This window comes from Eptesicus fuscus, chromosome 4 (genome assembly GCF_027574615.1).
Source record: "Eptesicus fuscus isolate TK198812 chromosome 4, DD_ASM_mEF_20220401, whole genome shotgun sequence".
Classification (NCBI taxonomy): Eukaryota; Metazoa; Chordata; class Mammalia; order Chiroptera; family Vespertilionidae; genus Eptesicus; species Eptesicus fuscus.
Window position 1 is genome coordinate 31,559,496 of NC_072476.1, and position 26,479 is coordinate 31,585,974.

The 26,479-nt window shown below is 49.0% G+C and overlaps 1 protein-coding gene across 2 annotated transcripts; it reads left to right on the forward strand.

The window, feature by feature from the left end:
• Positions 1–3,701: 3,701 nt before the first annotated feature.
• On the forward strand, positions 3,702–26,479 carry MDH2 (malate dehydrogenase 2). Of its 2 annotated transcripts, XM_008141458.3 has the most exons (9): positions 3,702–3,888; positions 11,067–11,235; positions 13,564–13,647; positions 14,321–14,430; positions 15,705–15,830; positions 18,731–18,808; positions 23,844–23,943; positions 24,278–24,429; positions 26,166–26,479. In XM_008141458.3, the coding sequence occupies exons 1-9, from the start codon at positions 3,823–3,825 to the stop codon at positions 26,295–26,297; spliced, it is 1,017 nt and encodes a 338-aa protein (XP_008139680.1). In that variant the 5' UTR covers positions 3,702–3,822; the 3' UTR covers positions 26,298–26,479. The 2 variants fall into 2 exon arrangements, with proteins under 2 accessions (XP_008139680.1, XP_028001112.1); XM_028145311.2 differs by lacking the exon at positions 11,067–11,235 and having other exon boundaries at positions 3,836–3,888.

Sequence of the window (26,479 nt, forward strand, 5' to 3'; positions counted from 1 at the left end):
CTATCCAAACCTCCTCACCTTCCTTGAGTCCTCATTGAGCAACTTCTGTATAATTTTCTAGTTCTACCTGGAAAGGTTAAAGACACGGCATATGAAAGGTCCTCCCCCGCCAACGGCCCGACCACCCTTCCAGCTTTCTCCCAGTCAGAGATGAGCATCCTTTGACCTCATCCTCTCCTACCTAATCCTTCCCCCTCCCCATTTTCCCTTAGCCCCCTCCTTTCAGCACCCTTCTTTTTTTTCCCAAAATTCACATCTCACAAGTTTGAAACACAAGTTTCAAATATTCACAACTCATGAAATCAGAGAGAAAACTCCTAGAATAGCTTGGACTGTGCCCTCTGAAGCTTATGCAGGCACAGAAGCTGGTGGTAGGCCCTCGCCTGGAAAAGTCTGAGGCAGCTGCATTGAAATGGTCTGCACCCCCATAATCTATTGAGGCAAAAGATGCATTAGTGTACCCTATAGACCAGATGTGGCCCAGGCAGGAGAGAGGGCCAACTAGAAGCCATGTTAAATGGACTTTGCCTAGGAGGAGCCACCTGGAGGGCCAAAGGACCAATTGCAGGTAGAGGGGGATTCCAGAAACCAGGGGCTGAGGGAGCAACTGAAAGCAGCAAGACAAGTGTAAGCCCTAGGTCAGGGAAACTGCAGTTAAGAGAGACCCACAAAAGCACTGCATGGAGGAAAGAATCAGATAAACTCTCATCAAGCTCACAGACTACTAATGCCACATGACAAAGGGACCTTTCCTGCCCCATCTCTACTCTTACATCCCCCTCCAGTATCAATGGGTCTGAAGTCTCAGTCTGCATGGTGTGGTGGTACAGGGGCGATGAGGAAGCAAGATGGAGAAATATAGAAGTCAACCACCCTCCTCTGGAAAGGTAGGAGCCTAACTAAAGCTAGAGAAGGAGAGTTGCTTTAATTTTGAATTAAATTCAGAATTTTGACTATTAATGTGAACTAGACATTTAGGCTATTGCAGTGAGTCTGTCCTGGTGACTAGATGTAACCCAAGGGCAACCAAATATTTCAAGAAAGAGTGGGGATGAAGACATAAATCTGTTTTACAATGCACCAGTCTTCTTGAATACAGCCCTGTATGTTCAGTGAAACAGTTACATGGGCAAAGCAGAGCATAGCACCTGGCATAGTCAATGCTTGATAAAGCAGCTGTTAAGACTGTTATGAACAATCTTGGGATTTAAAGGGAAGCAAATAGGAACTGATTGTAAGGACAGCTTTGTTGTCAAGTTGTTTGGAATGGCCCCAGTAAAGGACTTGGGAGGTAGTGAGTTGTGGAGATGACAGAGCTAACTTGGCAGGGATGGGGAGGGTATCAAGCGCCATCTGTGGGGGTGAGCCTGAGAATCTGTGATTCTAGCTTCTCTCTCGTGGCCTTAACTTTCCCTTCGAGAGGGATGACTTCAGGCCTGGCCTCTCTCCTGAGTTTCAATCCCACATTTCTTCTCAGAAGTAACTCCCCATTTGTCTACTGTTATTTCTATATGGACAACTCACCATCACTTCCAATTCAGCCCATCTTAAATGGAGCTCTTTATTTTCTCCAGCCAGCTCTCCTTCCACACAACCCATGAATTCCACTTCTATACAAATATAATTCTCTCAGGCTGATTTCCCACATTCCTTTCATTCATTTCTTAAGCCCTTAAGATTGTTCCCTCTTTGGCCCCACGTTCTCCATTTCTATGAACACCATCATCACTCAGATCTTGATCTCATAAGATAGCCTCCTACACAATCTCCCTGCCCCCCCCCCCCCCCCACACCCCCCACACACACACACATTTTTCCCTTGAAGTCCTTAGCATGCCCGGGTCAGTCTAATCTTCACAGTTGTGGTGGCAACATAAAAGCCTTTGATAAACACTTGCTTCCCAAGAAATAAAATACAAACTTCTCAGCTAATGTTCATAGGTCCTACACAATCTGGTTTTTCCAACCTGCTTTTTCCAGCTTTATCTAAAACCATTCAACTCTTCCCAAATTCAAAGCTTCACTCTCAGCCTGGTTAATGCTGGACAATAAAGACACAGAGATGAAAGAGATACCAAGGTGCTCAAAGTTCTAGTGGTAAGATACAGAGGTAAATAATTAACCGGAAAATGTGGTCAGTGGCAAGATAAAGGACACTGCTTGTTCTCATCCCCATTCCATCAGAAATTATCTATTCACTGTCCCCTGAACATAGGCCTAGGCTTTCCTACCTCCAGGGTTTTCTTTGGGCTCTTTTCTCCTTTAAACACTTTGCATTGTACAAGGTCCAGCTCCTAGTGCCCTCTTCTTTGAGAATTCCAATGCCCAGCTCCTCTGGAGCTGAATCGTCCCACTGAGTAGTCCTGCTCTTCCTGTATGTCTCTCAGCTTAGATGTTTCATCCTCTGGAGGTCCTCTCTCACACAGGCCCCACCCACACCCCAAATCTGGGTTAGATACACCTCCTCTGTGTTCCCACAGTACCTCATAAGTCTCCTAGTGTTGCCCACATCATGCTGCTTGCAATTTACCTGTCTTTCTCACTAGATGCTGAGTGTCTTAAAGGCATAAAATGCGTGGATCTGGCATATCTTAGTAGCTCAATAAACAAGTGGAAGGGAGGGAGGAAATAGTAAACCAGTCACCATGCAGTACCTTGTCTTTAGTACCCATGGGAATTGTTCTTTTAATCTTTGCTTTCCTAACTAACCGTTTCCAAGCAGGCTTAGTCATAGATTTCCCCGACCGCTCCCCCACCCCCATGCCCGTCTCCACCAACCCACCATGGGATTGTGCATTCCTCTCTGAAGGCAACAAACTGCAGCAAATCTACCTGCTCACTTGACTCTTAACTTTTTGATGGTAAGGATTCTTTGTATCACCAGAAAATAGCAGGGGGAGGGAGGGAATGAAGCTTAAGTTTAATTTATAAATTTAAATCATCAACTCCTTTTGAGCGGAACCACATAGTTATTTTCTGAGTAAACTCTGAATAAAGCCCCTTAACTGCAGTCAGTTTCTTCGTTCCCAGAGCAGAAACAATGTGGTCGTGTTCCCAGCATTGCTGGCCAGACCTGAGGGGTGGGGACTGGGTGAAAACATAAGTTACCTAGATACCTGTTTCTTCCTCTAACACAGGGCTGTTGTCCTGTAGAGCTCGTTGAACAGTGCCTAGAGCTAAGTCAGTGCTCATAGTCGGTCATTCTCAATTGCGGTACCTCAGTGGGACAGGGGGTGGGCGGCACGTGAGTGTGAGACAGGGGTGCAATGAGAGTGACAGATTAAAGGAGCCCCCATCCTGCTATCCCACCTCTGGGACTCTCAACCTCTGCTCCCCGCCCCCTTTCCTTTCCAGGGGCAGGGGTAGTGGGTTCAGCTGCGGTCGGGGGGCTCGGACCGCACCCAGTCCGCCAGGCCTGCGGCGCGATTGTTGGCCAGTCTCCCAGTCAGTGTCTGTCTGGAGCCCCACCTGGAAAATGGCTCCTCTAAGGCTCTTCCAGCCTAAACCCCGTCCTCTTGCACCTCTTGGGAGGGAGAGTTTGTCCCCCAACTCTGACAGCCCTTCCCCCACTCGCCGCGCAGAACTCGATTCGAACCAGCCTTAGGCTGCACTCCCACTGGGCCAGGAGCGTCGTTCCGCCTTCCTACGGGCCAGCCGTGATACCGCGAGATCTGGGACGTGAGGCGGGGCCGGAAGTTGGGCTCCTCTCGCGAGGCCCAGCGGAACAGAGCCAGGAGGCCCTGCATCCTGTGGAGGTCGTTGGAGTCACTTGCTCGCCGCCAGCTCTTTCGCTTGCTGGTCCGCACCCCGCCCGCCCCAGCCATGCTCTCCGCCCTCGCTCGGCCTGCCGGCGCCGCTCTCCGCCGCAGCTTCAGCACCTCGGCCCAGGTAGGCCCGACGAGAGGCTGGCTGCAGGCGGAAGCCCCCGGCCTGGGCCACGTGCGTCCCTGGCTCGCGAGCAGCCCTGACCCGGGGGCCAGCCTGCACCGCAGGGCCGCCGGGTACGGGTCGGCGGTTGGGCACCCTAGGCTGGTCCTGATACCGGGCGGGAAGTGCGGGAGAGAGAGGGGAAGGTGCCCCAACGCCAGAACCAGTGCACTTCTTCGAATCCCCAAGCTCGACCCCCCCGGGGTCCTCCAGAGGGCTTGCTTGCTCCTAGACTGCAATCCTTCAAGATTGAGAAGCCAGGGATCTAGGGTCGAAAGTAATTTATGTTTTTATGCAACGTTGAGTGAATAACCTTGTTCTTCTTGCAGCATCCGTACAAATAATGTGTAATTATTAACTCCATAGTACAGATAGGCGTGGTACCGAGGGTAGAGAACTGGTCCAAAGTTAACAGAGTCATTTAGCCAGAGTATTAAAATTCAGCTCTCCTGATCACTGTCAGTGGTTTTTGGATAACCAACCCTTCAAGAACCTGAACACTACTTCCTCTTAAGGACTTTTATAAAGGATCCTTATGCCGTAGTGGACTGGGCCTGCCCCCAGTGTTGTAACAGTGCATTACTTGGCCTGGGATTACTAAAGCCTAAGCTATTTTTAGCTATATTTTCTAGTGGTTCTCAAACTCTGGCGTGTGGCAGAATCACCAAAAAGCTAATAAAGAACAGGCCAGTATTTATTTAAAGAGGGTAGGATCTGGGCCTCTATTATTACCAAGTGCCCCAGGTGATTCTAAATACAACCAAAATCAAAACCCAGGAGATGCCTACCTTGCCGCACCCAAAAGGGGGGTGATTATTAAAGGAGATTCCAAATTTCTTATCTAGTTTCTGTCCTTCAGATCACTTTTCTGTGCATTTAATTCATGTGAAAAATAAGAATCTTGAGTATCCATGATTGTCAAGAATTGGGCTGGGTGTTGCAGGGGATATCAAGATGAATGAGAAGTAGCACTTGAGATAAGCCAAAAATGAGTCAATTTAAGACTGTAGGAGGTGATGAAGATTGATGCTGAGGAGTGGGAGAAGGGAACTGACCAAAGGTAAGACAGTGGGATTTACTGACATGATTTGGTGAGGGGTACTGAGAGAAAGAGGAGAATGGAGGACTCTGAGGCTTTGGGGTTTGCTGAGATGGGAAAAAACTACTGGAAGAGAGTGGTTTGGGGCAGGTGGAATATATCAGTTTTATATATGTTTGAGTTTAAAATGCCTGTTACACATACAAGTAGAGATGTTGGAAAGGCAGTATGTCAGAAAGATGAGTTTGAGCCAGATGTTACATTGGTCTAGAGACCTTAGATCCTATATCCTTTACAGTAAAAATGTGTAGAGCAGAGCAACCTCAATGTGTTTCTTTCTACGGATATGTGCTAGAGTATAACACAAACAAAAAATAGAAATTTAAAAACAAACCAGAAGAGACTTTAAAAAGCAAATGTGTAAATGAAGCAAGTGTTACTCTTCTGTCCATTTTCAAAACAATTGCTAAGCAGTGTATTGTTGACGACCACTCCTCAACCTGGGAAAGGTCAGCGAGTTTATAGACAGCTCTTTTCCAGAGATCATGAACTAACCTCTGGATTACCAAGGACTCTCACCTCATAGTAAAGCGTCCACCACTTAAAGGCTGTGTTTTTATAAATATTAACTAAGTTGATGAGATTTTGTAATATACAAACAATAACCACCTCAGCACACTGAAAGTGACGGAGTGAATGAGGAGGTCCTCCCCCTTCTCCCTGCTCCTAGGTGTGTTCATCTTGTGTGTCATATAGGACTGACTGACTTAAGGACCCTAGTGAGGGCATCAGGTCAATCGGTCTCTTGCTAGAGTTTCTTTTTTATTTTTTGTTAATCTTCACCTGAGGATATTTTTCCATTGATTTTTAGAGACAGTAGAAGGGAGGGGGAAAGACAGATGTGAGAGAGACACATTGATTGGTTGCCTCCCACATGCATCTCGACCAAGACCGGCATTGGATTTACAACTGAGGTATGTGCCCTTGACCAGAATCCTAGGACCCTTTAGTCCCCAGGCCGATGCTCTGTCCACTGAGCCAAACCGGCTAGGGCTAGAGTTTAATTCTTTATCAGATAAAAACACAAACTTGGCCATTTTTACCCTGGAATTATTTTGTGCTTCCCACATTGGAACCACTGCCCTGGTCAGCCTTAGAAGCCAGGCTGAGTAATTTGGGCATGAGGAACTTCAGAAGCTTTTTGAGCAAGGAAATGATTAAAACTTGGAATTTTACAAAGGATGGTTTAGAGGTGATACTGAGGACCTAAGTTAGATAATGGGAAGATATTTGAGGTGCCAAGTCCTTCATGTCCTAAGTGGTGTTTCTAATAAGGAAGGAGTCAGAATATGGTTCAAACGTTTGAATTTGGGAGAACACAGGTGCCATTTGGGATGGGAGAGGTAAAGAAAATAAATTTATTTGGACAGTTGTGTTTGTGGGACCAGTGAAATGCCTAATACAACTGGGAATGTGGATTTGGAATTTGGGAGTCCCAACGATTAGGGAAAAGATATGGAAATGATAATTGAAGATTTGGAAGTAGATATGGTTGCCACATCTCAGGTTCTGAATTGGTCTGACTAGTTTTCTGTGAAGTCAAGGGTTCATCTTTTTTCATTTTCTTTTTTTTGTAAATCCTCACCCAAAGATACTTTTTCCACTGATATTTTTAGAGGGAGTGGAAGGGAGGGAGGAGAGAGCGAAAACGATCTATGTGAGAGATGCATTGGTTGGTTGCCTCCCACATGTGCCACAGGAATCAAACCTGCAACCCAGGTGCATGCCCTTAACTGGGAATTGAACCCGAGACTCCTTGATGCGTGCAATGACGCTGTAACCACACCAGCCATGGTTAGGGTTCATCTTTAAAGGAGCAACCTAAATAAAAGTCCTGGCCAGTATGGCTCAGTTAGAGCATCATCCCATGCACCAAAAGGTCTCGGGTCCAATCCCTGGTCTGGGTAAGTATGGAGGCAACTGATCGATGTTTCTCTCTCTCCCTCTCTCCCTTCCCCTCTTTCTAGACTCAATGAAAAATATATCCTCAGGTGAGAATTTTTTTTTTTTAATGCAAATCTTAGTTGCAGTATATGCATTTAGAGTTTTCACTCTTTAAGCAGATTTCACTGTGTGGGGTTGTTTTGGTTTTGTTTGGTTTGATTTTGATTTTTGATAACAGAAGCCCATTATTACCAGTATCAGTTGCTGTCGAATACAGTTAGTAATAGTGAAAGGATCCAGAGTAGACGGCTGCCCTAGATGACCACACACAGTGCTTTGAGTTGTTGGATCTGCTCTCTTTTCTCAGTTTGTCTCCTAACTTCCTGGCAGCTGCCTGCCTACCAGCTAGGAATAGGCTCCCGTCTCATTTGTGAGTTTAATTTAGAAACAACAACACTGAGAATATCTGGAATTTTGGTTGGGACTTGAGTGAGACCTAGAGAGGAAGAATGTCTTTTGTATAATGGGAGTGAGCTCTAGAACAGGACTTAGAACAGATCTATTTTCTCTATGACTCTTTTTAAGATCCCAAATTCCAGATTCAAATTGCCTATGTTTGGCTTGTATCCCAGCTTCATCACTTGCTATCTTTGTGAGTCTGGGTATATTACAACCTCTTTGCTTCAGTTCCTCGCCTATAAAATTTGTCTGTTAATATTATTTAACTAGAGGCCCGGTGCACAGATTTGTGCACCGGTGGGGTCCCTCAGCATGGCCTGCGGGTATTGGGCTGAAACCAGCAGTCCAACACTGCCTGCTGCTCCCGCTCATCCCGGCGCCAGTGCGCCTGCCGCAGGCTCGCGCCCAGTCAGTCCCAATCGGGAGAGGCTCGTACCACTCACCAGCCGTGAGCCCTGCATCTGGCACCAGGGAGCAGCTCCTGCATTGAGTGGTCATTCTGTCATTTGGTCACTTAGGTTTTTATATAGATAGAGTTGTGAGAATTATATGTGGAAAGATGAAGCTCACTGCCTGCCACAGAGCAGACCCTGATTGATGGCCAGCTGTTAACATTTTGTTCCCAGAGTTCCCAGTAAATGAGGTTGCTGGATGACTTGAGTTTCAGGCAGAGTATTCTATATAATAAAAGGCTAATATATGCAAATAGACCAAATGGCAGAATGACTGGTCGCTATGACGCGCACTGACCACCAGGGGGCAGATGTGCAACGCAGGAGCTGCTCCCTGGTGGTCAGTGCGCTCCCATGGGGGGTGCTGCTTAGCCAGAAGCTGGGCTCATGGCTGGCGAGCGCAGCAGCGGTGGTGGGAGCCGCTTCGCGGCAGTGCTAAGGATGTCTGACTGCTGGCTTAGGCCCGCTCCTTGCCTAAGCCGGCAGTCAGACATTCCCAGAGGGCTCCTGGACTATGAGGTGGGCTGAGTGCCCTCTGCCCCCAGTGCACAAATTTCATGCACAGGGCCTCTGGTTACTATATAATAAAGCCCCTGCCCCTTATAGGAAAGATCACCAAGAAGTAGTAATTGAATTGGTTGTTTAAAATGTCTGGGGTGGGGTGGCCTTCCTCCCACCCCTTAAATGCTGATGTTCTGTCCCTAGTGCTCTTCTCATTCTGTTCCTTTTTGTGCCTTGTCCATGTTCCTGACTTTCATTAATTCCAGTGCAGACACTGTGACCTCCAGACCAAGTCTTTTGTCCAGGGACCTACTGTGCTTGGATGTTTCAAGTGGCCCAAATTCAGTGTGCCAAACAATTCGTTATCCTTTCTTCAAAACCTCTAAACTCTCGTCATTTCTCTCTATTGGTTAAAGGCAGTGCTGTCTGCTTGAGCCAGAAATTGTCACCCCAGGTTCCTTCCTCTACTCACCATTTGGGTGAAGATGGGAAGGAGGTGACTTAATCTATAGCTACTATTCCTCAAATCCCTCATAATCTACCCATCCTTGCTGCTCCCTTTAGCCCACTCTTGAATCATGTTTAAACTTAACAGTAGTCTCCTTGCTTCTATTGTATATTCCCAGTCCATCTTCCACTCTGTCTCATATCTTTCTAAAACCCAGATCTGGTCATGTTCTTCCCCAGCTTTTGAGGCCCTTCAGTAGTTCCCCATTGCCCGCCAGGACCTAATAATTCTGTGCTTGGCCCTCCCTTCTTCCTTTCTCCATATGTATCCAACAGTGCTAGAGTCATAAAGAACTGTCGGGACTACTTGTCTCCTCCCTCCATTATCTACCTGGTAAACTACCATCCTTCAAACCCCCCTCTAACAGTTTATTCCACCCCTATTTGTGCTGCTGCTCTTCTGAGAATCTGCCTCAGTGCCACTTGTTACACTAGGTGTTGTTAAGTTTGCGAGTCTTTGTGGGCAAGTCAGTCTGGCGTGTAGCAGAAGTAGGTGCCTGTTGAATTGTAGTGAGCTTTAATGGATGAATATCAGCCATTTTGGAAAACAGTCTAGCAATTTCTCAAAAGGTTAAACATGGAGTAGCCACATGACCCATCAATTCCACTCCTCGGTATATAACCAAGAGATTAAAAACAGCCCTGCCGGTGTGGTTCAATGGTTGAATGTCGACCCATGAACCAAGAGGTCACCATGCCTGGGTTGCCGGCTCAATCCCCAGTAGAGGTGTGCAAGAGGTAGCCGATCAATGGTGTTTTTCTTTCTCTAACCCCTCTTCCTTCCTCTAAAAATCACTAAAATTAAAAAAAACATGTCTGCACAGAAACTTATACATGCATCTTCAGAGCAGCACTATTCAAGATAGCCAAAAGGTGGAAATAACCCAGTTGTCCATCAACTGATGAATGGCTAAAAGCAATGGGGTATTGATAACAACATGGGTTAACCTTTAAAACATCATGATCAGTAAAAGAAGCCAACATAAAAAGGCATGTGTTGTGTGATACCATTCATATGTCAAATATCCAGAATAGGCAAAGGCAGGTCCATAGAGACGACAGAAGGCTAGTGGTTGCCAGGGGTTGGTAGGGAAATGGAAAATAAGAGTTGCTTTATAGGGTAATGATTATACAACTCTGAATTTACTAAAAACTATTGGATTGTACATTTTAAATGAGTGAATTGTATGGTATGGAAAATAACATCTCAATGAAGCTGTTTTTTAAAAAATGAAGGCGATTAGATGATGACCAATTAGATCTACTTAGCTCTGAGTGGCTGTTTAAAGTCAGGTTTTATGACTTTAGTGCCAGTAAGCTGACCAATAAAGTGATACAAATGCTTCTCGTTTTGTTGTTGCAGATGTTAATGAGGCAGTTAGTTTCTTTGGACTGACCCCTGCCCTCCCAACTAAGTTATCACTTTTAAAGCTTCCAGCTGACATGCCCAGGCCAACTGCTGCTTGATGTGGAGCAGTAGTGATTCTCAAACTTTGGTGTCAGAATCACTTGGGGAACTTGATAGAGCCTATTTGAAGGAACCTGACCCTCTGTTGGTTTTATTTTGTGACCTCAGCAGGTGATTGGGAGTTGATTTGGGGTAAGGATTCTTGGGCTGCATGCAGATCTAACTTACCTGGGAGAGAAGGAGCTTTTTAAATATATACATCCCTCCTAATCCTGCCTTAGGCTCCAGCCAAGATTATGCTGGAATCTTACCTGATCCCTCTTCCCCCAGGCACTTGATTGCCACCCTGTCTCTTCTGCACACGGTATACATAGCTCTTTTCCCTCAGCTCCTCACACATCTGCTTGCTTGTCCCCTCCAGAGCCAGCAGAGGTCTTCATTACTGCAGTCCCATGTGTGATGGCTAGCCTGTGGGTAGGTGCTCAATAAATGTTAGTTTATAGTTTTTGAAATTGCAGATTGAAAGTAAGGCTGCTGTTACCAGTCCAGCTGCCTGAATGAGTAAAGCTTATTCATCTTTCAGAGGCTGCTATAAGTATACCCTGTCACAAATCTCTACAGACATGAGTTCTTCCCCATGTTCCTGAGGCAAGCCTCTAACCTTCACAAGGAAACTGGATCTTTAGACGGTACAATTTACAGTTGTATCTTCCTTTGGCATCTGTGCAATAAGAGGCCAGTGCAGTACTTTGCAGGAGGTATCCTTTTAATGTGAATCCATTTAATGCTGATTGTATCTTAAGAGTTCTTTCTCTGTGCCTCTTTTTAGAACAATGCTAAAGTAGCTGTGCTCGGGGCTTCTGGAGGAATTGGGCAGCCCCTTTCACTTCTCCTGAAGAATAGCCCTTTGGTGAGCCGCCTGACCCTCTATGATATTGCTCATACACCTGGAGTGGCTGCAGATTTGAGCCACATTGAGACCAGAGCGACTGTGAAAGGTACTGGGCACGCTGGGCCTGGAGAACTTACATCTCTTCTCCCTAGGAGGCTAGGATCCAAGTTTACAGTGAGAGCCTTGGATGAAACTAGATGTTCAGAGACTTGGGATGTTCATGTTTAGTTTAGAATTAACTTTTACAAATGATCACACTTTTTTGGACTTGGGTCTATAAAAATTTAAGTAACAGTGTCTTTCCAAAAAATAAAGATGGTGTGATCTGCCCATTTGAAATTTTTTCTAACTTGAATAGTATTGTGAAGATGGTGAAGGGGAGCCTCCTGCTGGGACTTGAGGCAGTGAGAAATGCTGTTCCTAGTCGTTGTAGGTCTCATGCCCATTTTATGGGCCAACTCACCACCCAGGGTTACCTTCTCCAAAGCATGGCCACCTTAGACAAATCTGCCTTCTTATTTGGGAGATAGAGATATGTTATCCAAGAAGTAATCCTATCTAATAAAAGAGTAATATGCAAATTAACCATCACTCCCCTATGCCCACAACCCACGCCCACCCGCCAATCAGGAGCGAATATGCAAATAAACCCAACCAAGATGGCTACAGCCACAGAGAGCAGGAGGGAGGCTTGGGTTTCCCCGGCGATGGAGGAAGCCAAGCTTTCCACACACCCTGGCAGGCCCAGGCCTCTGCTTAAGTCTACAAAGTTTCAATTGTAGAAGATACATAAATCCCAACAGAAATGGCTGCGGCCACGGAGCAAGCAGAAGGCTTGGCTCCGCTCCAGGCTACAAAGTTTTAATTGTAGAAGATAAATAAATCCCAGATACCAGGGCCTCCCCTTGGGTCGCCAGGGGGTGTGGCCGGCCTGCAAACCACCACAGGCCCCTCGCCCAGGCTGCCCCACGCCCCAAGGGAACCCCCACCCTGATCCGGGACACCCTTCAGGGCAAACCAGCCGGCCCCCACCCACACACCAGGCCTCTATCCTATCTAATAAAAGAGTAATATGCAGATTGACCATCATTCCAACACACAAGATGGCTGCCCCATGTGGACACAAGATGGCCAGCAGGGAAGGGTAGTTGAGGGGGGACCAGGCCTGCAGGGGAGGGCAGTTAGGGGCAAACAGGCTGGCAGGGGAGCAGTTAGGCATCAATTAGGCTGGCAGGGGAGTGGTTAGGGGGTGATCAGGCTGGCAGGCAGAAGTGGTTAGGGGCAATCAGGAAGGCAAGCAGGCGAGCAGTTGGGAGCCAGCAGTCCTGGATTGTGAGAGGGATCCCAGATTGGAGAGGGTGCAGGCTGGGCTGAGGGGGACCCCCACACACACACACCCCCGTGCATGAATTTCATGCACCAGGCCTCTAGTAATTACATAAAATTGTATGTCCTGCTTATTTTACCCTCACATCTTAGCAACATTTCCCATGTACCAACTTCTTGGTGACATCCTTTTAAAGCTTTACTATAATTTATCACTTATTATTATTCCCACACTGTTGGCCATTGGCTCTTTCCTGTTTTCCTCTAAATATATAAGCTGTGATAAATATCCTCATCTTTCTATTTTGTTTCTTAGCGTCCTTAGGGCACTTAGAGCAAGTGTGACTACATTAACGCTGTTACTATAAAGTACCAAATTACTGTCCAGAAAGGTACAAACAACACAGGAGGCTGACTGTCAAGTCATATGTTTATGAGCCTTCCATAGTCCCTCTGAATTTGTTTGTTCATTTTCTTTTGTGTTGTAGATTTGAGTTTCTGAAAGCTTTTGCAAATAAGGAAAAAGTCTATTAAAATCAAAGCAGATTTGGTCTTGGAGCAAATTTCCCTGAAATCCTTGAATATAGACCTTATTTTCCTCAGATACTAGGAATAAACAAAATAGGTACTAATACTTAAGAGTTCTTTTTTATCAGCATAGGGTTTTTTTCGTGGCCTTCAGTGTGCCCTCTGGTCTGACCCTAAGATGGCACTTTTGTTAGGATGATCATGATGTAGAGTAAGCAACTCTTCTAACTGGGAGCTGAGAACGACTTACATGTGCTAGGGAGTAAAGATTAGCAGCTGGCTTGGTTTGGTTTTATGCAAACCTGGAGGGTTAACCCCTTCTGAATCCAGGCCTGGGCAAATGGAGGCTGGAGGAAAGTAGAATGAAAGAGGGGCATTCCTGCCAGCCAGAAATGTCAGGCTCACAGGATGGCAGTCCTCAAGGAAAGGAGTCACGTCACAGGTGGGCTTGCCAGCCTTTCTGTGGCCTGTGGTCAGCATTGGACACAGGTGGGGCGGTTCTCTGGGTTCCGTCCCATAGATGTGCTAGCCTCTCTTGGTTGCAAACTATAAGATTGCTCTCTTGGGCGTTTTTTTCTAGGCTACCTCGGACCTGAGCAACTGCCAGACTGCCTGAAAGGTTGTGATTTGGTGGTTATTCCAGCTGGAGTCCCGAGAAAACCAGGTGTGTATTTGAAAGCCTTCCCTAGCATCTCCCTACAAGTCAGTTGAGGAAGTGGTTTTCCATGAAAAATGAATCTAGTCAGATCTCTCTGCTGCAGAAAAAAACTTCAAAGCTCCCCATTGCTTGTGGGATAAAAATCAAGGCCTCATGTGTTTCCTGCTCATCCCTCCTCCCCAGCCTGGAATGCCCTTTCTTCCACCTGTCTCCACCTTGGGAATTCTTCATGACCCTCCTCCTCAGATATCATGTTTCCTGACTCCCATCCCCACTCCCCACCCTCACAGACCTCTGTTTCAGCCCTTTTCACACTGGACTATTTTCCCTACAAGGTAGTTTAACTTAAAACGGGGACCCTGCCCTATCTGGTTTGGCTCAGTGGATAGAGCGTCAGCCTGCGGACTAAGGGTCCCGGGTTCGATTCTGGTTAAGGGCACATGCCAGGGTTGTGGGCTTAATCAGCAGTGGGGAGCGTGCAGGAGGCAGCCGATCAATGATTCTCATCACTGATGTTTCCATCTCTTCCTCTCACTGTGTGAAATCAATAAAAATATGTTTAAATATATAAAACGGGGACCCTGTGTCACTCATGTTTGACAGCTAACACACAGCTCTTGGCACATATTTAGAAATTTGTCCTGTGCTTTGTGAACATCTTGAATTGGATCATTCTCAGGCATGACTCGGGATGACCTTTTCAACACCAATGCCACAATTGTGGCCACCCTGACTGCTGCCTGTGCCCAGAATTGCCCTGAGGCCATGATCTGTGTCATTGCAAATCCGGTGAGTGCTGCTGTCGGGTAGGTTGCTGATACATACGAAAGTTCACAGTAAAAGTGTGCTAATGTCTTATAGGGAGAATAATCAGACTAACGTACTGAAATGGTAAATTGGGGGCACTAAAAAGAGGTCCTTACATTTATTTCCTAAGGATTCCTTCTGGCATAGACTAAGTGAGTTTTAACCTGGTTTTTCCATCAACTGTATGCCTTTGGGCAAATCACTTCCCTTATCTGAATAATCTTAGTTTCTCAACCTGGAAAATAAGTCCATTCTTAAGGCTTCTTCCAGCCATGATTGTGGGAGCCTGTTGAACTCCTTTTACTATGTTCTACCCAGGGTTTGCAATTCCTGGTTCCCCAACACTCCCTTTCTTCTCAGACTTACACATGTATCTCATATGCAGTCACATCAGGTCCTGCCTGCTTAATCTTCAGTTCAGAACTCTGCTGTGTCCTCTCTGAGAAGGTTCCCACGACTGTCCTAGCAGGCCCTTGGGTTGTATTTAGCAGCAGCCCTCTTCATTCATTCCTCCCTCCTGATTGCCTGGATTCTGGCTTCTGAGTATGACGGTGCCATGATAGTGATGTTGACTGAGGAACGTGACCGTTGATAAACACCCAGAGCTTATGCAGTGGCCTCTGAGAAGAGGATCCTGTCTTTCCCAGCCTGCTCACCCTTCCTCAGGGCCATTTGGTCAAAAGTAGAAAGCAGTTGCTTCTTTTATCAGGGAGCTGACTAGTGCCTAATATATATCTTGCTGTTTAGTTTTAATTATATTGTTTCTGTGAACCAAGTGTTAGGCACTTGCCATGTACCTAGTCATTTAATCTTCTCAACAGCCTTATGAGGTAGTTTTATTCCCGTTTACAGATAAAGAACCCAAGTCTTAGGGAGTTAAAGTAGCTTTTCCCGGGTTACTAATGGAGTGACAGAGCTGGGACTTGACCCTGTGCCATCTGAGCTTTTAGCCCTGTGCTATGCTGTTTTGTAGGAATGGCCATTCAGGTGTAAGTTCTAGCTGGAGCCGAAGATGCCCTGTGTAGCCACCGTCACATTTTAAAGTTGATAGTTCCAGGGTGTCGTGTATATTTGAACTGTGGGCTGGGGCCACCACGGGGAAGAGCGCCGGCTGTAGTGCAGAGTTCCCTTGTTCACGTGGAGGGGAAAGGAGGCACGCTGGTAGTGAGGAAGTCCCCCCTGTAACCCATCTCTCTTGATACATGACTGTGTTCTCAGAATGCCTGGCAAATTATGCTGTCTCTTGGATTTATTAGGTTAACTCCACCATCCCAATCACATCTGAAGTTTTTAAGAAGCATGGAGTATACAACCCTAATAAGATATTTGGGGTGACAACCCTGGACGTTGTCAGAGCCAATGCTTTTGTTGCAGAACTGAAGGTAAGAGCCACATCAGGTATCTTTCAAGCTCCCGTTTCTGAACTTCTCTGGGCCATCCTTGGTTCTTTTATGGGCATAGAAGACATCAGGGCATTTACAGGTCACTTGTAATTTGGGGGTTTTAATTATTTTTAATTTCTTAAAATATGTTTTTATTGATTTTAAAGAAAGGAGAGGGATAGAGAGAGAGAAACATGGATGAGAAACACCAGTGGGTTGCCTCCTGCATGCCCCCTACTAGGGATCAAGCCTGCAATCTCAGCATGTGCCCTAACCGGTAATCGAACCGGTGACCTCTTGGTTCATGGGAGGAGGCTCAACCACTGAGCCACCCTGGCTGGGCTTACATGTTTTTAATAGCTTGCCCTGTGGTGGGAAATAGCTCTCACATTTTCTTGGGGCATCAGCAGGCCCCTGCAGGTTTAAACCAACAGCTTTAGTCTTGACTTAGCTTACTCTTCTCTTCTTGATGCTTTAGAGGTTCAGGCTTTCCCTGGGTTTCTCATTGGCTGGACTGAATTGTGCTCTCCAAGCTCATTGCCTCTGAAAACTAGTATTAACAGGATTTACCTGCTAATCATTAGATAAATTCTTGGATAGATCCTAAGATAGCAGAATTGCTGTCCCCAGGCTGTAGTTCTGACTCCCCTTCTTGGGTTACCTGCGGTAGCTTTTCTCGGGGAGTTCTGATCTTGCCAGCTGTCTGCTTCTTCCTGGGCTGCTGGACTGAGCTGTGGACTCATCCTGAGGTGGGTTTGGCATCAGTGCTAGGTCTGGCGTTTTCCGTGCCTTTCACAACTTGCTATATAATCTTTTTGGTTGTGAATCCAGCAGAACCATTTATTTTGGCCCCAAAAGGTTTCCTTGAACTTCAGACCATTTTTTTCCCTGACTTTTTAGATAAGAGGAGCCTCTCTAAAGTAGGGAACATTGTCATGCACACAGCTTAGTGGGAAGTGCACACACAGGACTGTTGGCCTTTATTTTACTCCCCTGTGCACCAGACAGGTCTGTCTCTGGAGTTTGATGATGACCTACTTTAATTCATACTTCAGCATGTTCTTCAGGCTTGATTCTAGGTGTGGTGGTCATCAAGGTCCATAAGACATGGCCCCAGGCCTTGGGAGCTCTGTTGAACGGAGAGACACTTGAAGGCTTTATGGAGAAGATCACATTGAAGCTGAGAGTGCACAAGCTGGAGAGCCAGGGTTCCGGCTTCCTGAAGCTTGTACCCCAGTTTGCTGGAAGCAGTAGTGCTCATTCTCTTAGAGTTCCCATGGTGCTGCCAGCTGTCAGCACACCGTTTTCCCTGGGCCCCTACTTGTGCACAGTGCAGTAGCTACATGTGGCTGTTAAATTAGATAAATAAAATTTGAAGCACTTGCCCTCCATCACACTAGTCAAATTTCAGGTGCTTGATGGCCACATATGACTGCTGTATCCTATATAATATAAAGAGCTGATATGCTAATTAGACCGAATAGCAGAACAACCGTCCAGACGACCTTCTGGATGAAGCCGAGGCTGCAAGGGCCGGTTGAGCCCTTGCATGAATTTCATGCATCGGGCCTCTAGTTTTTATAGAAAGTCCTATTAGATAGTGCTTCTCATCCTAGAAGCTTTACTGTTAGAGGTGGTGGATGGAGGATCTTGGCCCCTCCCAGAGAATCTGGTGCTTGACAAGTGTCAGCTAAGTGAACTGCCCTTTACCTCAGTCTGTCTGACATTCTGAAAAATTGCCTGAGTCAGAATTGACCCTTAAGCTCCCAGTGCCTGGTTCCTCCCTCAGCCCTCTCAGCCACCTGGACCCCTTTTACTTCCGCATTCCCTTTCCACTAGGCTCGCAAAAATTGTCTAGTTTACATTTCATACACTGCTGATGTTATGTTCGTTCTTCATACCAGGGGGTATGAAGAATATGCTTCCCTTGGGGCAAGTCCTCCTGTTCCTTCCCAGGTGAATGAAGTCAGTCCCAGGAAGCCTTCCCCATGCCGATGAAGTGCTCCTCTGGCTTCCATGGTGTTGTGCTGGACCGGCCCTTTGTATCGTCTCATTAGACATCAGGTTTCTCAAAAGCAGGGGCTTTTTTCATGCACAGCACCTTGCCTTCTGAGCTCCCTGCTTCTTAGTTGATCCTGCTATTCCTGTCTGCCCTGGGCTCCTCCCCGTTCTCCCCCCCCCCCCCCCCCCCCACACACACACCAGAGGCTTAGCGGTTCCTAACTTAGGGCTGCTCTCTTCAGCAGCTGCAGCATTTGGAAAAGGTTCGCCTCCGACACATAACTTGCACCAGGTTCTTTTTTTGACTGTCACAAGAATGCCTGGTTCACAGAGTCTTCAGGGGCATTGTACCTCAGTTTAACAAACGAACCAGCCTCTCAGCTAGCCCACTAATGAACCAGGGTGTTCTGAGCTTTCCCAGTTTTGTTCTTTCTGTCCCAATCATTGTTTGAGTTGACAGATTTCTCACCCCTAGTTTCCTGGAATTGTTTTGAAGTTTACTTTGACTTGTTTTACGAAGTGTGGGCACATGAGTCTGGGCTTGTGCATTGGAATAACATTAGCTGTGGGAAAGAGGACTGTCATTCTTTGATTCTGAGAAGATAGATTGATAGGGACCAGTGCAGGGGGTGCCTACAAGGAGGCAGTTTTCAATTCATTATAAAGAGAAAACCTTGTGACCTCACAAGATGACAAGTTACTCCTCACTGCCTGTGTTCAGACTGATGTCAGACTGTGGGGCGGGGCCATTTGCGCAAGGCTGTAGTCAGTCTCTTCTAATATTTTGTTTTCTGATTTCTGTGGATTTTCCCAATATTGGTGTTTTGGGTAGATGTGACATATTTTATATTCAAAAGAGCTTGTTCAAAGTTAATCATGTTTCACATTTTGTTGACCAGGGTTTGGATCCAGCTCGAGTCAATGTTCCTGTCATTGGCGGCCATGCTGGGAAGACCATCATCCCCCTGATCTCTCAGGTATGTTTGTGACCTTGCCAAGAAGCCTTAAGATCCACTTTGAGGCACTCAGGTCAGACTGACAAAGATGACAAAGATCTGTTGTATTTTGAAAGGATGCAGCCCCACCCCAGTTGTCCAGGGGTTTCTTGACTGGTGGAGGGCTGTGCTCAGCTTTCAGTGTTTAGGGTCCACAGTTGTATGGGGTGAGTGTAGTCAGAAGGTGCTCAAAGCAGCCAGCTCCAGCACACAGTGAAACTGCTGATAGAAACATTCATGAATTTCTGCTGAGGTCAGAGCAGGCAAAGCTGCTTTGTGTAAAAACTAGACTAGAGACCAGGTAACACCACTAAGAATGGTATCAAATCAACCTCATAAACCCGAATACAGGAGAAACCAAGATGGCGGCATAGGTTAAACACCTAACCTGCAGCCGGGCACAACAATTTCAAAAATACAACTAGAGGTCAGAACGGACATCGTCCAGAACCACAGGAGAGCTGGCGGACTGAAATGCCCACAGCTGGGGGGAAGGAGAAGGCCACGGGGACAGTCGGGGAAGCCGTAAAAGCCTGAGGTATGGAGAAACGGGCGGAGACATGAGCACACGCGCCTGCGGGGAGGATGGAACCGGAGAGGAGGGGGCGGCTGATGACCTGGCCGGAGTTCACTGGCAGGAAGGAGATAAAGGCTCCGGAGTGCGCTGAGCACCGGCTCCGATTGCACTGAACCCCATTCCGGGCGAAACCCTGGGAAACTCACTCACTTTCGCAACTCCGCCGCCCCCGCAGGCCGCCCGGCCCGGGACGCTGGGGACGCCGCCGCCGCGGCGGCGCCCGGAGCCCGGCGGCCTCCCAGCACCAGTCCCCGCCGCGCAGCCCCCGCGCGCCTGGTGCCGCGGGCCGCGCGCCCCGCACACCGGACGGAGGCCCGGGCACCCTCTCCGTGCACCTCCCGGCGGCGCTAGACTTCAGTAGAGTTGACTGAATTCAAGGGATTAAGAAGTATAAATTGGGGGGACGCCGCGGCGGCGACGTCCGGAACGCGGCGATGGCGGTGCCTGGAGCTCGGCGGCCGCCCAGCGCCCGTCCCAGCCGCGCGGCCCTCGCACGCCTGGTTCCGTGGGACGCGCGCACCGCGCACCGGACGGAAGCCCGGGCGCCCTCTCCATGCACCTCCCGGCGGCGCTAGACTTCAGTAGAGTTGACTGAATTCAAGGGATTAAGAAGTATATATTGGGGGGACGCCGCGGCAGCGACGTCCGGAACGCGGCGATGGCGGTGCCTGGAGCTCGGCGGCCGCCCAGCGCCCGTCCCAGCCGCGCGGCCCTCGCGCGCCTGGTTCCGCGGGACGCGCGCACCGCGCACTGGACGGAGGCCCGGGCGCCCTTTCCGTGCACCTCCCGGCGGCGCTAGACTTCAGTAGAGTTGACTGAATTCAAGGGATTAAGAGGTACGGATTGAGAAGTTTGAAAAAGATGGCGGCAGAGGTTAGGGGCTGTTCTGTTGCCTCGCACCCAGCGAAATCGGAGGGGATGAGGTGTGGAGGTGCGTGGGTCTGGCTGGTGGAGGGGGAGAGGGGCTTTTGTTCCAAACCTAGGGGAGATTGGCTCTCCATCACCCTGAAACCCATCTTCTGGCGAACCCCAGGAGACCCAGATGCCTGCGGGGAGAGGCGGGACTCTTGCGGAGGTGCGCCCAGCAATCAGTTTGCTGCGCTGGAGTGCGGAACGAGGGGACTTAGATACGTGGAAGGCAGAAGGACCAGACTCACAGCCATCTCGGCTCGCCGCACCATGGCCTGTGGGCGCCCTGAGACCCCGCCCCGCCCTGGGACCCGCCCCGCACGTTTTGAAGACCTGCCCCGCAAGTCTTGCAGGCACACCTGCGCCCCAAGCAACGGCTTATGCATGTGGGTGGCCTGCCCTCTGGCAGCGGACCAGATGATCTGCTGTTCTAGTTGGACTGCTCCAGGGCCACTCAGACAGGAGGAAGAAACTACAGTTTTTGCTGTAATCCTTGCTGAGTGCCTAAGGCAGTAGCTGATCTACACCCCATTGGAGACCCAGAAACGAGGGCATCTAGTGGTCTGTGGGAGATGACACCAGATTTCAACCACGTGCATAAGGGACACATTCAACGGGAATATTCAGTGAGCGCCAAAGCTTTGCTGCACCAAGACCCGGCCCATAAACGTGTCTCCTGCACAGCAACTCTTCCTTTATAGACAAAGAGAGCCCCCCCAGTGACACCAACAACAATCAAGACTTAACTATACAAAGGAGGACCAAGATGGAGGCATAGGGCGGAAGCCTGATTGTTGCCTACCACAACAACTTTGAGACTACGACAAGAGAGCAGAGCAGACACCATCCAAGACCACCATAGGGCTGGCTGAGTAGATGCTCTACAACTAGAATAAAAGAGGGGTATGTGGGATGATGCTGATGCCGGTGACCCAAAGACCACACTTTAAGAACTACGGCTCAGGCGACACAAAAGAACTATGGCTCAGGCGATACAACAGCGGCCTGGAACGTGCTCGGCGCAGTTCCCCCGGTGGTCTCCGGCTGAGGGGACGGCTCCACTGGCAGCCAAGCACGGACAGACGAACCCCTATGAGACATGGGGTGGGAGACTCCGCGCTTGCTGACCTCTGAGTCCGTCAAGAATCTCAACGCCCCGGAAGCGGCCAGGTGCGCATGCTCGGCGACCGGCCACCGATGCAGACCCAAGGGCCGACGCAGCGACGCCAGACTGGCCCACCGCCATGCACCGGGTGCACCGGAGCTTCGCCGAGCCGCCGCCCGACGAGTTCTGCAGCAGCCATACTGGAGCTCTGGAAGGATGGCCAGGGGAATTGCTGAGGGGGGATTGACCGGCAGGAATTGGGATCGGGAAGACGGGGCCCCGCTGAGACCCGGGTGCGGGCGGGGTTGCGCGCCTCTGGGTTCGGGTGTGGTCACACACCTCTGGGTATAAGTGAGGCCTCAAGTCCCTGGGTCTAGGTGAGGCCACATGCCCCTGGGTCCAGGTGAGGCCGGACTCCGGGTCCGGGTGAGGCCAAGTGCCCCTGGACCCGGATGACGCTGGATCCCGTGCCCGGGCGAGGCCAAGCGCCCCTGGGTCTGGGAGAGCCCACACACCCCTGGGTCCAGGCGAGACCATGTGTCCCTGGATCCGGGTGAGGCCGCGTGCACCTAGGCCCGGGTGAGCCCAAGTGGCCCTGGGTCTGGGAGAGGCCAAGCGTCCCTGGGTCCGGGTGAGACCATGTGTCCCTGGATCCGGGTGAGGCCTCGTGCACCTAGGCCCGGGTGAGCCCAAGTGGCCCTGGGTCTGGGAGAGGCCAAGCATCCCTGGGTCCGGGTGAGACCATGTGTCCCAGGATCTGGGTGAGGCCTCGTGCACCTAGGCCCGGGTGAGCCCAAGTGGCCCTGGGTCTGGGGGAGGCCAAGCGCCCCTGGGTCCGGGTGAGACCATGCGTCCCTGGATTCGGATGAGGCCTTGTGCACCTAGGCCCGGGTGAGCCCAAGTGGCCCTGGGTCTGGGGGAGGCCAAGCGTCCCTGGGTCCGGGTGAGACCATGTGTCCCTGGATCCGGATGAGGCCTCGTGCACCTAGGCCCGGGTGAGCCCAAGTGGCCCTGGGTCTGGGAGTGGCTAAATGTTCCTGGGTCTGGGTGAGACCATGCGTCCCTGGATCCGGGTGAGGCCTCGTGCACCTAGGCCCGGGTGAGCCCAAGTGGCCCTGGGTCTGGGAGTGGCCATATGTTCCTGGGTCTGGGTGAGACCATGCGTCCCTGGATCCGGGTGAGGCCTCGTGCACCTAGGCCCGGGTGAGCCCAAGTGGCCCTGGGTCTGGGAGAGGCCAAGCGTCCCTGGGTCCGGGAGAGACCATGTGTCCCTGGATCCAGGAGAGGCCTTGTGCAACTAAGCCCGGGTGAGGCCACGTGCCCCTGGGTCTGGGAGAGGCCAAGCGTCCCTGGGTACGGTGAAGCCAGATCCTGGGTCTGGGTGAGGCCGTGCTCCCCTGGATCCATCCGGGTGAGGCTGGGTCCCAGGCCCGGGTGAGACCACGCGCCCCTTGGGTATGGGTGAGGCCACGTGCCCCTTAGTCCGGGTGACGCTGTGCCCCTGGGTTCGGCCGAGACCAAACCAGAGGGAGTCGGACCTCCGTTACCACCATTTGTCCACCATCCAGAGCTGAGGGGTCAGTGCTGACATGTACACATAAGGAACTACTGGACATCGAAATTGGGTCTCAAAAGAACTGTTGGTCCAGGGGGAAGCTCGCTACAGATTGATTCATTTGCCTGTCAGCATAAATATTATTGCTCGTCTCACATTCAGTTCTTATTAGTATATATCTAGTGACATATGATCTCGTTCATCTAGAGGAAATGATGAACAACATAGACTGAGGAACAAGAACAGAACCAGAAGCAAGGAGGCATCGATCGGACTATCGGGCCTCAGAGGGAGGATAGAAGAGGGTAGGGGGAGGGTGGGGGGAGGGGGAGAGTTCAACCAAAGGACCTGTATGCATGCATATAAGCCTATCCAACGGTTAAGTTCAACAGGGGATTGGGGCATGCGTGGGGAGAGGGGTGGGATGGGAATGGGGGGATGAGGACAAATATGTGACACCTTAATCAATAAAGAAATTAAAAAAAAAAAAAAAACGAATACAGTGCACTGAGAAGGACACAAAATATTTGTGCTAATCTTGCCAAAAATGCATAACCTTACACAAAATCCCAAGGAAACACCTTACAGATCCAAACTAATGGACATTCTGCAAAATGAGTGACAATACTCTTGACATTGTTATGAAAGACAAAGCAAGACTGGGGAACTGTTAGAGAATGGCTAAAGTGAAATAGCCTAGTCCATTGCTGGTAAGGTCAAATTCACTACACCTCCCAACAAAGTTGACATTTTCTTTAAAGAAAGGCTCTTGGTTTTCCATGTATTGATGATGCAAGGAACCCTCTGTGAATAGGGTGAGGAGAGTGGGATCTGAACCTGCTCACAGGATCCCTGTGACTTTTGCTTGCAGTGCACTCCCAAGGTGGACTTCCCCCAGGACCAGCTGACAACCCTCACTGGACGGATCCAGGAGGCTGGCACGGAGGTGGTCAAGGCTAAAGCTGGAGCAGGTAGGGTCTCGGAGGCAGTTCATGGGTGGGGTGCTGATGCCAGAGTCACTGTTGAAGACTGCAGGGAGCAAACCTTTTTCTAAGTGTCCTATATGTTCACTTGATAGAAAACCCTATTTCAGAGGGTAGCTCCGCCCACTCGGTGGAGTAGAGTGGTGTTTGAGGTTGGCAAAGCTAATTCATGCCATTCATGAGTTTAGATTGAGGACTGCTGACCTAAATTCTGGACGACTAAAGCTAGAGATTTTACCGGTGCTTTATTTAGCTGGCAGGGCAGGCGTACCTGGATTTTACAGTCTGTGCTAGCTTGGCTAACCTTTCTGTGTCCCCCTAGGCTCTGCCACCCTGTCCATGGCATATGCTGGAGCCCGGTTCGTCTTTTCCCTTTTGGATGCAATCAACGGAAAGGAAGGAGTTGTCGAATGTTCCTTTGTTAAGTCCCAAGAAACGGACTGTACCTATTTCTCCACACCATTGCTGCTGGGGGTATGTATCCCAGAGGCTGGGTCTCTTGACTGTGGACGGAGAGTTCGCGCTAGTTACGACTTAGTAGCTCTGCCCTCTCTGGCTGCTTCATAATTCAGAGTTCTTTTTTGCAGTCACTACATCTCACTGCATGGCCTGTGCTTGGGTTTTTGAGGGTGGAAGAGCATCACAATAAAAAGCAAGAGAAACTGTGGGCTTGGCACATCCTGGCACAGGAATTTCATTGCCCGTGGGCCTGACAGCTGGTCATCAGTGGCTGCCTGAGTGTGTTTCCTGATGAGACCCTCTCTGAAAGAGACGCTCCCACAGGCTGCTCTGAACGAAGAGGCTTCTCCACCCCAGCCTGTAGCCATCTCCCTGTAACTTCTACTTGTTAGTTCTTGTTCTGACAGGGCCTGCCAAGCCAAATTCTTCCTCCAAAGAAGTCTGGAAATTATGCACAGCTGTTAACACTTCCCAGTTCAGGCATTCCTGGTTCCTTGCTCCTCATCCCACTGGTTTTCCTTCTTGGGATGTGCTGCTGATTGTTCCCTTGAAACTGGTGTCTAGGATGGAGCCCATCTGGTCACATTGCTGGCTTCAGCCAGGCTGGTTTTTTGTTTGGTTGACTCTTGAGTCTTCAGTGAGCCACTGCCCCTAGATCTCATTCACACAAACCATCAAGCCAAGGTTTCCATTTCTTCCTTAAGTGTGAAACTGCTGAAATCAGGTAAATGTGTGCTGGCCTTCATCTCATTCCCAGAAAGAAACAGATTAGTGACTTTCTGGGCCACAAAGAGGCCCTTCCCACAGACACCTGATGTTCAAAGGTCAATAAGACGTGGCCTCAGGCCTCAGGGGCTCTCTGTGATGCACAGACTGACACTAAACAGATTAATTCAGTAACCAGTTCAGCACAGGCGTGAGCAGGATGTGGTGAGACCTTTAGGAAAGGAGCACACAAGGCTGATTGTCCGGGTCAGGAAGGGCTTTCCAAGGAGATGGACAGTAGCAGAGACAGTGTTGTTTGCCTAATGTCAGACGTTCACCTACTTAATTACATTCAATTCAGGTGGATATTAAAATGTTTATTCAGTCCTTGGGAAAACTAAAATGTTTATTCAGTCCTTATCCAACTTGGGAAAGACACTAGAACCCGAAAGTATGCTCTATGTAAGGGAGAATAATTTGAAGTGCCATTAATTGTTGAGTACTTGATGGGCCAAGTCTCCCATGTGTATTCACAGTCTCCCTTGAGGTAAATAGTATGCTCATTTTATAGATAAGGAAGCAGTCTTGGTGTGGAAACCATTGTCCAGGGTACATGCATAGTGTCACAGTCCAGATCCCAGCCTAGGACTGTCGGGCTGAAGCCTGAGCTCTGGGTATTTGCAGCAATTGCCCAGAACCACAGGTGTGGATCGTCTAGGCCAGTGATGGCGAACCTATGACACGCGTGTCAGCACTGACACGCGTAACCATTTCTGATGACACACGCACTGAGGCAGCCGCATGTCGAGGATGAAACATTTGCTGCTCCTGAGGATGAAACATTTGTGAAATAATGTGTTTTTTCTCAAAGTGACACACTACCCGAGTTATGCTCAGTTTTTTGGCGAAGTTTGACACACCAAGCTCAAAAGGTTGCCCATCACTGGTCTAGGCAGAGATGATGAAGTTAAAGTTGGGTTTTCTATAACAAACTCATTCATGGAAACTAACTTTGTTGTAAAACTATTGTCTCCTCTCTCTCTCAGAAAAAGGGTGTTGAGAAGAATCTAGGCATCGGCAAAATCTCCTCTTTTGAAGAGAAGATGATAGCTGAGGCCATTCCTGAGCTGAAAGCCTCAATCAAGAAAGGAGAAGACTTTGTAAAGAACATGAAATGAGAAAGCAGTTAGTGAGCAATCCATTTCCTTAACTTATTAAGGCATCATGTCACTGTAAAAGCCATTTCAGATATCTTTCTGTTTCAGTTTTGATGATGGATATGTATTAACATTACCATCCCTTCCAGATCATGGGTCAGTTGACTACTGGTGCATCAATAAAAGCAGGCTTTGATATTCTT

Excerpts from the sequence above, each read along its gene's own strand:
- MDH2 (XM_008141458.3), top strand. The coding sequence starts at position 3,823 with ATGCTCTCCGCCCTCGCTCGGCCTGCCGGCGCCGCTCTCCGCCGCAGC. Across the intron at positions 11,236-13,563 it reads GACCAGAGCGACTGTGAAAG|GCTACCTCGGACCTGAGCAA; the intron begins GTACTGGGCACG and ends GTTTTTTTCTAG. Across the intron at positions 14,431-15,704 it reads TCTGTGTCATTGCAAATCCG|GTTAACTCCACCATCCCAAT; the intron begins GTGAGTGCTGCT and ends TGGATTTATTAG.